At 38.9% G+C, this 12,165-nt stretch overlaps 1 protein-coding gene across 2 annotated transcripts in view; it reads left to right on the forward strand.

Moving 5' to 3' along the window:
• The window catches only part of ARSB (arylsulfatase B), a 100,439-nt gene that overhangs the window by 66,956 nt on the left and 21,318 nt on the right, over positions 1-12,165 (forward strand). For both annotated transcript variants that reach the window (XM_073344132.1, XM_073344131.1), the window contains exon 6: positions 3,807-3,877. In XM_073344132.1, coding sequence (XP_073200233.1) covers positions 3,807-3,877 — 71 coding nt within the window. The remainder of the gene's footprint in view (positions 1-3,806; positions 3,878-12,165) is intronic.

A 12,165-nucleotide genomic window follows, 5' to 3' on the forward strand; every position in this document is an offset into this window, starting at 1 on the left:
TCCACATTAAAGACACCCTTACTTGTTTTAGTTATGATAAATCAGAAGCACAGGGTTTTAAATGCACCTGGATACATGTGCTAACTAATAAAGCCCAAGAGGCTTCGCTGATGGGGGTCTGATACAGACCACCAAATCAAACTAGAGAACAGGAGTCACTCCTTAAACACTTGTCTGTAATGTGGGAGGTGGGGGAGGGGATCTGTGTTGTGCTGGGGATCTTCAGTTTGGGAAACATATTCTGGAAGATTTATGCAGCCAGTAGTAAAACACCATCAGTTTCTAAAAGTTACAGATAATTACCTAACACAAAAGGTATTGCAACCAACATGAGGGTAAGTCTATTTTAGCACCTTATTGTGACTGATAAAGGCTGAACTGGAAGTTGGTGGTTGCCTACAGACAAGTGATCATGATTTGATTATATTCAGTGGGGACAGAGAACTGTCCCAACTAGTAATATGTAGTTGTAGTGCTTCAAAAAGGCTAATTTCCCAAAACTAAGGAAAATTATGAGCAAAATTCAGTGGGAGAAAAAAATTAGATAGAAAAATATGAATGAAAATTGGGAGTTCTTTAAGAATAATTTATTAGATGTTCTAATAGCCACAATTCCACAGTCAAGAAGGATGCTAAAGAAAATGGCTAAAAACTCATCTTGGTTCAGTGGCAAAGTGAGGGCATCAATTAGATATTAAAAAAGCAATATATAACAATTGGGAAAAGGGGAAAATAGGTAGCAATCGATATGAATCAAAAGTTATGAAGTGTAGAAAACTGATAAAGAGAAGCTAAGGACATCAGGAAAAATCCGTGGCTGGCCTGGTTAAGAATAATGAGTTGAAGTATATTAGAAAAAAAAGAAATCCAAGCAATGGTATAGGTTAATTTCTAGATCGAGATGGTAAAATTGATAATGATACAGAAAGGGCAGAAGTGTTCAATAAATACTTCTGTATTTGGGAAGTACCAGGATGATGTATCATATGGGTATGAAGAAGTATCTTCTAGTAGTCCATTAGTAACTTAGGAGCATGTCAGACATCTACTAGGGATAAAAATTTTTAAATCAACAGGCCATGATAACTTGCCCCAAAGAGTCCTAAAATAATTGTCTTAGGAGATCTCTGACATACTGATGTTAATTTTTGATATCCCTTGAATACCAGGGAAATTCCAGAAAATGGGAAGTATACAAATGTTGTGCTAATATTTTAAAAAGGATAAACAGGATGATCCTGTAACTACAGGCCTGTTAGCCTGACATCAGTCCTGGGCAAAATCATGGAAAAGCTGACACTGAATTCAATTAATAAAGAATTAAAGGATAGGAATATATTCATTCCAATTAGCATGATTTTATGAAAAATAGGTCTTGTCAAACAAACCTGCTTTCATTCTTTGACGAGATTATTCATTTGGCTGATAAAGGTAGATGTAATATAATTAGATTTTTGTAAGGCAGTTGATTTAGGACTACAAAATATTCTAATTTTAAAAATTAGCACTATGCAAAACAATAGAGCATAGGTTAAATGGATTAAGAACTAGTTAACTGACAGATCTCAAATAAGCAGTTGTCAATGGGGAATCATCATGGAACTATGGTGTTTCTTGTGGGGTTTGGCAAGGATTGGTTCTAGCCCCAACACTATTAAACATTTTCATCAACTATCTGAAAGTAAATTTAAAGTCACTGCTACTAAAATTTGCACATGATACAAAGGTTAATAGAATCGTAGTTAATAATGAAGACAGGGCAGTCATACAACGCAATCTGGATTGCTTGGTAACCTGTGCCCCATCAAACAAAACGTGTTTTTAATACAGCTAAATGAAAAGTTTTATACATCAAGGAAGAAGAAATGCATGCCATATTTACAACATGGGGACTATATCCTGGAGAATAATGACTATGAAAATTAATTTAGGCGTCATTGTGGATAGTCAGTTCAAGAAAAGTTCTCAGTGTGATGCTATGGAATAAAGGGCTAATGCAATCCACTGATGTATAAATGGGGAGTAGTGAGTCAGAGTAGGGAGGTGATATTACCTCTGCATATAGCAGTGCTGAGAATGAGACTGGAATACTTCGTACAGTTCTGGTGTCCACATATTAAAAAGGATGTTGAAAAATGGGAGGGAGTGCAAAAGAGCCACCAAAATTATACAGTGTGTCATCAGGAGGTCAGACTGAATGATCCCCTCTGGACTTTCATCTCTAGAATCTATCAACCCACCCCCTTCCCAAATGGCCAAAAGGTAAAACAGATGGGCTTAGTAGGGTGGCTGGAAGAATAACAATTTTAAGCTTTGTTGGGCCAAAAGGTGGTGAGTGGAACCCTTTGTAGAAAATGGCCTGTAAGCAGTTGCCTGCCTTTTAAGCCAGGGGCTATCTAGCTCAAGCACTGTTATTCATTATAGCAGTGGAGCTATTGCACAGGAAGGAAGGCAGACTCACAGACAATAAGATCCTAAACCACTCAGAGCTTTATAGGTAAATCCCAACACCTTAAGCTCCACCCCATAAATTTACTGGCAGCTGGTACGTATTACAGAGCACTGGTTTAAGAGGCTCTCACTCTGTTTAACACATCATTTAACAAGTGGGCATTTAAGAGCTGCAGTCTGGCCTAATTACAGTTTCTGGATAGTCTTCAAATTGTGTCCGTATGTAGCGCATATTCAAACGAATCCAGTTTCAAGGTGAGAAAGGTGTGGATAAGTGTAATGAGGGCTGCACCTGAAAGGAGAGGTCTCTCTCTTCTTGCCAGGAACAGATGGAGAAAAGCACTGTTAGCCACAGCTGCAACCTGAGCATCCAGAATCAGTTCAGAATCAAATGAAGGACCTAAAATGCAAACCTGTTACATAAGGCTCAGTCTGGCATGCAGCTTGTGATGCTAACGAGAAATTAAAAACTCTAACATTTTTAATGCATTGTGGGGGAAACTTTCCCATATGGCAGTTTTTTCACACTGAATTTTTGGCATTGGACTCTGGTTGTATATTAGCTGAAAAGTGCTGTGTGATTTAAGTAATACAAATAAATACCCTTTACTTTCTGAATCAGTCCCACCAGTAATTTATAATTTCACTGTTACTCAGAATGTTTGGCTTCCAAAGATGATATCAAGAGGGGAAATATTAATTCTATAATTAGGTATTATTGATATTGAATTATAAAATATTTCCTCCCAAAATAAAATTTTATATGGTTTTAACATCTTCCTTTAAGATTTCCACTGAGTGTTATCTTACTTGTGTCTTGTATTCTAGAGGATAAATGTTTCAGGTCAGAGATTTTTACTTGTCTTATATGCTGTTGCTTAAAATAAAATAAAATCTAGATATTATCTGAATGGTTCTCTTTGAAGTTCACTATTATATCATTAAAATTTTTGTAGTATAATGAATGTTTTTATTTTAATTTCCATCATGAAAACAAATGACTTCTAACTGGCTTGCATGATGCTTTTTATAGACCGTGGACCTTTTAAGGAACATTGGTGTTTTTCAGTGTAACGTTTGCTTAATATGTAGAGGTCCAATCCTGCCTCCCTTATGCACATGAGTAGCCCCCACTGACTTCATTGGGACTGCTCACCTGGGTGTGGAGTTGTAGGATTGGGCTAAAATATTATAGCTACTGGATCAATAGGTGATCTTCAAATTAAATGTTCATAATAGTTAATGGACACAATTGTTTCCTATACATATAACAAAAGGAAGTATTAAAATAGCACATGCAGATTTGTAGTGGGCTCTAGAAGGAAATTAATGTTTCCCAATGAACTCTGTTCTAGTGAAGGAAGCCCTTCTCCGAGAAAGGAGCTGCTTCATAACATAGATCCTATGTTTGTGGACACTTCTCCATGTGAGTATGCGATTCGTTGCTAGTCATATTATATAGACACATAGTTTGATAACTGTCCAATGCGTGCTTTTTTTCCCTTAAAAAAAGTTTACCCTTTTGTAGGTGAAGAAAGGAGATACTTAGGATGCCTTCCACTTGCAAATAAGTCACTGCCTTAAAATGGAGTTGCAATAATCGCAACTTTAGTGTACTGTTAACTACACCCTAAATCATTGCCGGACTGTGCTCTTCATTTCCCAGTGTTCTGAAGCACTTCTATGCAAAGACTAATGTACTGCAGGCTGTGGGGTTGTTGAGAGAAAACCATGTGCCTCAGGTGCACAGTAGGACCAAAGTGCCTCCTGCACTCAAGATTAGGAGTTGTCTCCTAACATCCGCATGTCCTGTGTTCTTCTATCTATAAGAAGATTGTATTATTGACCTTGCAAGGGGAAAACTTTAGTTTGTATAGGCTGACGTTCCAAGCCTTGTGGCTGCTTTTGTGCCATATTAACATGAGTTGGAGCCATTGTTAGCAAGTCATGCTGCTCTCTAAATGCTTTCTCTTTTATAATTCAGTATTTGGTAAGGACAAGGAGCTCTTTAAAATGGGGATTGCTCATGGAGATTTTCATTGGAAAATGACTCTTCCAGAGATTTTGAAGTTTTTGTGTTAAATTAAGATATATAGTAATACATTTAAGAGCTAAACACTGACTGAAGAAAGCCAGTGCAGTGGAGACAGTGGCATGTAACCTGTGAGCCTGGCACAAGTCATCCTGTAGTAGGTGGATGGGAATGGCTGAGGATAGACTGCTACAATGTACATCTGGCTCTGTGCTGCTTCTCCTCTAAGCAGGAGCACATGATCTCATCTTGGCTGGTCACTGCTCCCTGCTGTGATGATAGCATACATACTGGTCGGATTAAGGTTTGGCCATGCCAGTTTCCCTCTATGGAATGCTCTGTAGGCTGTTACAGCCCTGCAGGCAGTCCTTGTAGGTTGTTGTGCCCTGGTATGTTGTTACAGAGGCATACTTTAGAGAGTATCTCTCTCCTTGTGTGGTACTGCAGTGGTTGAACTCAGCTGAGGTGCCCAACCTAACAGATTCCAGATATAAATCTGGAGGCAAGAAGCTTTCAGTGTAGAGTCCTAGGCTCAGGAACTCACTCTCCACATTGGTTCGACAGTGCCTGGGACGGCTGAGGTTTAATGCTAATTGCAAGGCCTGTCGTATTTATTCAGGATCTCTCTGTGGTGGTAAATTAAGGGGAGCTATTGTATTGGTTGGTGAGACGTGAATGATCATTAAAATGGCTATTGAGCCAATCTGAAATTTTGTATGTCTTGTGCTTCAGGCACATTAAAAAGAAATCTCAACACATAAATACTTACCCAGATGCCCTTATTTACTATCTGTGGCTTCTCTATTTTTTTTCCCCTCAATGCCCATCACCTTCGCAAGTCAGATTACAGCACCCATTTTGCCATCCAGCACCAATTGCACGTATGTACAGGAAAAGACAGGACTAAGCCTTAAATACTGTATGTAACCCTTCAGCTTTTTCCCTAACTTAAATTTTAATTCTCAAAAGGGTTGTTTAGAGTAAGTAGCTATACAGCTGCTAGATCTTATCAGTATTGGTAAGTATTATAAGTGTTTTCTCAGGTGCCTTATAGGTGTCAAAACCTTTCTGCTTCAGATCATCATTTCTTCAGCTAATGCATGAGAAACATTTTTGTCTGATACAACAGGGCATATTAATTTATATTACAGCCTTAAGCAGCCTTGGTGACAAGGATTGGGCCTAGTCATATTTGGTTTAATTTTTTACATGGTACTGAACGCCCACAACTTCCCTTAACTTAATTGCAAATTGAAGGAGCCGTGTGCTTTGCAAGACAAGTTCATTATCTGCTTAGTGGTTCTAGTTTTGACAGTGATAATGTAGTAACAGTCTCCCGTAATGTCATAAAATTATATATATTGAGTTTTTATAAGTCTGTGTTAATAAACATAAATATATTTAGACTGAGATGTGTACATCTCTCCTTAAGTTTCCTTTCTTTTTCATTTTCCAAAAAGGGGTGACATGGTTGGAAGGATAGGCCAGAACACTGATTTTGACAGCTATGTTTTGAATACATAATGTCAGTAAAGGATGGCGGTGCACAAGACTAAGCCGTGGTCTACACTTTTGGGGTGGGGGGGGAATCAATCTAAGTTACGCAACTTCAGCTACGTGAATAATGTAGCTGAAGTCAACATACTTAGATCGACTTACTGTGGTGTCTTCACTGCGGTGAGTCGACTGCTGCCACTCCCCCATCGACTCTGCCTGTACCTCTCCCAGCGCTGGAGTACAGGAGTTGACGGGAAAGCATTCAGGGATCGATTTATCACGTCTAGACTAGATGCGATAAATCGATCCCCACTGGACCAATCGCTCCCCCCCCGATCTGGTGGGTAGTGAAGACATACCCTTAGAATAAACCTAAACTTACCATGGCAAAAGCTGACCTTTTTATCTTCTCTCCTTTCCCCAACCCTGTTGACTACATAGAATCATAGACTTTAAGGTCAGAAGAGATCATTATAATTGTCTAGTCTGACCTCCTGCACAACACAGGCCACAGAATCTCACCCACCCACTCCTGTAACAAACCTCTAACCTATGTCTGAGCTACTGAAGTCCTCAAATCATGGTTTAAAGACTTCAAGGTGCAGAGAATCCTCCAGCAAGTGACCCGTGCCCCACACTGCAGAGGAAGGCGAAACCCCCCCAGGGTCTCTGCCAATCTGCCCTGGAGGAAAATTCCTTCCCGACCCCAAATATGGCGATCAGCTAAACCCTGAACATGTGGGCAAGACTCACCAGCCAGACACCCAGCAAAGAAGTCTGTGTAGTAACTCAGAGGATCATAGAATCATAGAATGATATTCTATGATTCTATGATCCCACCCCATCTAACATCCCATCACAGGCTATTGGGCATATCTACCACTAATAGTTGAAGATCAATTAATTGCCAAAATTAGGCTATCCCATCATCTCGTATCCCTTCCATAAACTTGTTAAGCTTAGTCTTGAAACCAGATATGTCTTTTGCCCCCACTGCTCCCCTTGGAAGACTGTTCCAGAACTTCACTTCTCTGATGGTTAGAAACCTTTGTCTAATTTCAAGTCTAAACTTCCTGACAGCCAGTTTATATCCATTTGTTCTTGTGTCTACATTGGTACTGAGCTTAAATAATTCCTCTCCCTCCGTGGTGTTTATCCCTCTGATATATTTATAGAGAGCAACCATACCTCCCCTCAGATTTCTTTTGGTTAGGCTAAACAAGCCAAGCTCTTTGAATCTCCTTTCATAAGACAGGTTTTCCATTCCTCTGATCATCCTATTAGCCCTTCTCTTTACCTGTTCCAGTTTGAATTCATCTTTCTTAAACATGGGAGACCAGAACTGCACACAGTATTCCAGATGAGGTCTCACCAGTGCCTTGTATAACGGTACTAACACCTCCTTATCTCTACTGGAAATACCTTGCCTGATGCATTCCAATACCACATTTGAAATAAAAAACCCTAGTCAAAGATCTATTTTTGTTTATCCTTCCATTTAGTTTGAACTACATGACCATCCTAGACCATAAACGGGGTGTCATTCTTGATTTCCTTTTCTTTCTCTACACACTGTACATCCATGCTGTGTTCAGAACTTGCCTTCGCTGAGACAACGCTTCTGAGATTCCTTTCCTTTCTAGCCACTTCATCCCTTTCCTTATTACTGTGGCACCTTATGTTTGGCCTTCCTGAAATTTATGTTGCTCCTCTCTAGGTCCATTCAAAACACTGCTGCTAAAATCATCTTCCTGATCCATTCTTCTTACCATGCTCCCAAGGTATAGACATTGAAATAGAAAAGCTAAGGAGAGGAAGTTGAGGGACAGATTTTTGTCTTCTGTTCTACACTGTGAATGTACAAAATATGGAATAAACTACATATTTTGGGGGTTCTGGCAGCAGAATCTGTACTTAACAGTTGAATTGGCTGGCTTTTTTTCCAGCCAGCAGAAACTATAGATCTCATGATCAACGTGTCTTCCACAGTTATGATTGTTAACCAGGAAAAGAGGCGGCATGAAGCCAAAAAAAAATGTTAATAAAACATGTAATCACTGAAGAATAGAAAATGCTTGTACAGGATGTTTAAAATACATATTGATTAAGTATGTCTTCTTATTGGCCTCAGTACTTTCCAGGAGTTCAACGAGAATTGGGAGGGCTGGTGCGAGTGTTTGTTGGTATTTCCTGATTTTTTGGGTGTTAAAGCATGTAATGTATTAATTCTTTTAGTATATGTTTTTTTTCTTTAATAGATCGTGGGGTATATAGCTCTCTATGCACACAAAAACAGATATTGCATATCTCTGAAAATGCAGCTCATGAGGTTCTCCTATTGTGCATGTTTCTGATTCTGCATTTTGTGACTTTTGGCTGAAATAGAAAAACTGTCTCTGAGCTTTGCCCTCTTGTCTCCAATTTTTTTTACACCAGCACAGTAGTTTTTTCTAGTAGAAATGCACACACCAGACATTACTGATATAGTTGTCACTCAGTTGCTTACAGCAAATTAGTTCAACAGAAAACTAGGTTAAAGATTCAAAATATTGACTACTGTCACGATTACAGGGCCTCCTCTTGTCTGGTCTCTCTGAGTGCACCCCCCACAGGTGATAGGCCTTATGCCTTTACCTCTCCTGGAGTGAAATCCTGAGATTTTCCCACATGCAGACTGGTCTTTGGGTTACAGTATGCCATGGATCCACTGTGGTTACTCCAGCAGGTCCAAACAGGTTCAGCACCTGCTGTTCTTCCCTTGGGGAGCTTATAACCAGTGGTAAACACAGTGACAAGAAAACATTAAACAATACCTTGATTTAAGAGGGTTAACTGTAGGAATAAAGCATAACATAAGAGAAAAATATTTTAAAACAATACATAGGCTTGCATACAGACTATCTTACCTAGAGGCTTGCCATCATTTGTCAGAGACTGTAGGCAGGCCTCCCTTTACTGTCTCTCCTAAATAACTGACCTGCCTTTCCTTGAGAGCGAATCACTTTTATCCAGCTGCAGACCCTTTGTCTCAGTTTCCCCTAGGCTTGCATCCTGCTGCCCAAACCAGTTCATTGAGCTCCACTGGGAAGTCAAGCCAGCATGCTCCAGGCCAGTTTTCTTGGTAACAATCCCCAAGTGTTTGTGAACGGTGTCTTATCCCGAGCCATTGTTTCATTTTCCTGTTTGTTTCCCTACAGCCCTGTTGATTTAACCCTGTGTAGTCCTACAATAAACATTCCAATAATTAGGTCACAATACTGTATTCATAAATTAGTACAGAGCAGTCCCATGTCCTTCACAAGCACATAAAAGCAGAAGATTAAAACAAAATGTCTAGTCCTTCCACATCTTTTTTTCAGTTAGAACAGTTCCATTTGAAAATTCACTTGAGATTTTTTTAAATAACGCAACAAAATTGCAAACAGCAGAAGCAATATTATATTGAATTTAAATAGTACACATTGCTCTGTAATATAAATGTTATTGAGAGACCAAATAAGATGCAGAAAATACCTTTAAAGGTTCTTTAAATTAACAGCATTTGTGTCTTGAAAGGAAATTGCAGAAAATCTATCCTACACATTATTTTTAAATTTTGCTTCATCCCTTTAAAAAATAGCTTTCCAAATTGTTGATGGTTTGGCAGCTGGGAGGGTGACGTCAGCTCGCTCTTTGTGAAAGATCTGCTTTCTTTTAAACAGCCTTATGGCATTTCATCAAGTTTTGGTGATTCAGCTGAATTAAAAACAAACTGTATTTGAGTCTAAATTCCCCTAACTGCTAAACCAAACATATTCCTTTCCACAAAGTCATCGCTAGATGGCCTGTCTTCAAGAAGCACTGAAATTCTATATCCCACAGAATCAGAATTAAATGACACAGTGGAAGAAAATGTACCCTTTAATTCAGAGTTGTCAATTGGAATCTGTCAGTACCCTCTGTATTATCTCTTAATCTGACTAGCGAATTCATTATTGAAATGCGGAGTTTTACAAAATCTTGTAGATTATTTTCAGGGAATCACTTTCTCCTCTTCTTGGATAAGCAACTTGAAATTTGTTTTCATCCAGTGAATTTAAAAGATAGGGTTTGTATCCAAAAAAAAAAAAAGAAATGTTGATGGGTGGGGTTTTTATATTGAAGAAACTTTCACCTTCGTTTAAAATTCCAGGCTTACCATAAACTAAAACTTCAAAGGCATAATAAAACTGTAGGCCTGCTTATTGTACTCAGTTTTTTTTGGAGAAAAAACATGCTTACAGGCAGAAATCCAAGACTGGGAAATTCAGAGTTATAAAACCATTTGTGACTTTTCTTCAAGCTCTTACTCGCTCTGGGCAAAATTAATCAAAATTTACATTATTCTCCTTGCCATTTGAAAAAAGGCATTACCTCATACATTACACTATTAATTGCCAAAATAAATGGTTGCATACTAAGAGGTTAGGTCTGCTCTATGGGGGTAAGGGGTGGAAGTAGAATGCTCATAAAGTCTATTATGAAGGAGAAACCACTTCATTTCTGGTAATACTGTATACATTGACATTAATTCATAATGAATTGCATTAGAATGGCTCTAGCATTATATAATATATCTATCCGAATACCAAAAAAATTCATCTTGATTAAGGGACATTGTAGACTCCTTTAGGCCCCAGTTTTTACTTACTATGGCTGGGTGACAGAAGATTCTATGAGTCATTACAGAACAGGATTGATTTCTGGATGTTCTATTCCTGATGATCACGAGTTTTGCAAATAATAAATGGGGGGTGAGGGTGGGGACACAACCCCCTATTAATGTAGTCCACTCAATAGCCACTTGTGTGTGCAGCAGGTATGTGTGTGGATGAGCAATCTGCATGCTTTGACTAGGATAAAGACACTTAATTTCTATGCCAGATTAATACTTGGCATCCACCTTTCAAAGAATCAAAATATGAACAAAAGCCATTATTTTAGTGTAATCAGCTGCTTGAGTTGACTGTTTGAAATGGGGAAATGATCCAGAATAAATAAAAAAACAAAAAACTAGTTCCATTCTCTGTGCTTCCAAGAACATAGAATATCAGGGTTGGAAGGGACCTCAGGAGGTCATCTAGTCCAACCCCCTGGTCAAAGCAGAACCAATTCCCAACTAAATCATCCCAGCCAGGGCTTTGTCAAGCCTGACCTTAAAAACCTTTAAGGAAGGAGATTCCACCATCTCCCTAGGTAACCCCTTCCAGTGCTTCACCACCCTCCTAGTGAAATTTTTTTTTCTAACATCCAACCTAAACCTCCCCCACTTCAACTTGACACCATTATTCCTGGTTCCAAATAAACATCTGTTTGTTTGGAAAAGTAAAATGCACCAAATGCTTGTCAGCTAGCCTGTGTTGCCCTATTCTTACCGAAATACCACAAAACTAAATGATCAATCATTTGTTACAAGGTATTGCCTTACCTGTCCCCAGCGTCTTAGTTTGAGCCATTGTCCGCCAGAGGTGCTGAAACTGCAGCACCCCCTGGCTGAAGTTGTTTCCGTCCTATACAGGATTTGTAGTGTGGTTCAACGGCTCTCAGCACCGCTGCTATATAAATTGTTATAGCACCTCTGTTGTCCATCGTTCCTGTGGTCACCAAGATCCCATTCTTTTTTTCCTTGTAGTTCCACTTCACCATTTGTCATTTATGGGTAGCAGCATCTTTCCTTTTAATAATACTAAGCATTTAAATAGTGTAATGCATCTTCAGAATGGTTCATAAACATTAACCCTTACAGTTCACCTGGGAGATAAATGAGTGTTATCCCTGTTTCCGAAATGAGGAAATGGAGGTAGAGAGGGTAAGTAACTTGCCCAAGACCACAATGCCCAAGCTGTGATGGGAGTTCTTAGCTTCTGGTTCTGGGCATATACCACTAGACCACACACCTCTGTATTGCCAGTATATACTGTAACATTTTATACTTTTATACATATCTCAATGTATAAAAACTGTAGGTTTTTTTTCTAGTGTTTTAAATTGTGCCAGGTAAAATGTAATACCCTGAGTGAAATCCTCGCCCCATTGAAGTCCGTGGGAGATTTTCTGTTGACATCAGCAGGGCCAGGACTTCACCATCTATGTTTATTATTCTATTTTCAAAGATCTAATCAATGGGGAAAAAAATTTGGAGAGCAGAATAATTTGAAAAAAACTGA

The sequence above is a fragment of the Lepidochelys kempii genome, chromosome 5, assembly GCF_965140285.1.
Source record: "Lepidochelys kempii isolate rLepKem1 chromosome 5, rLepKem1.hap1, whole genome shotgun sequence".
Lineage (NCBI taxonomy): Eukaryota > Metazoa > Chordata > Testudines > Cheloniidae > Lepidochelys > Lepidochelys kempii.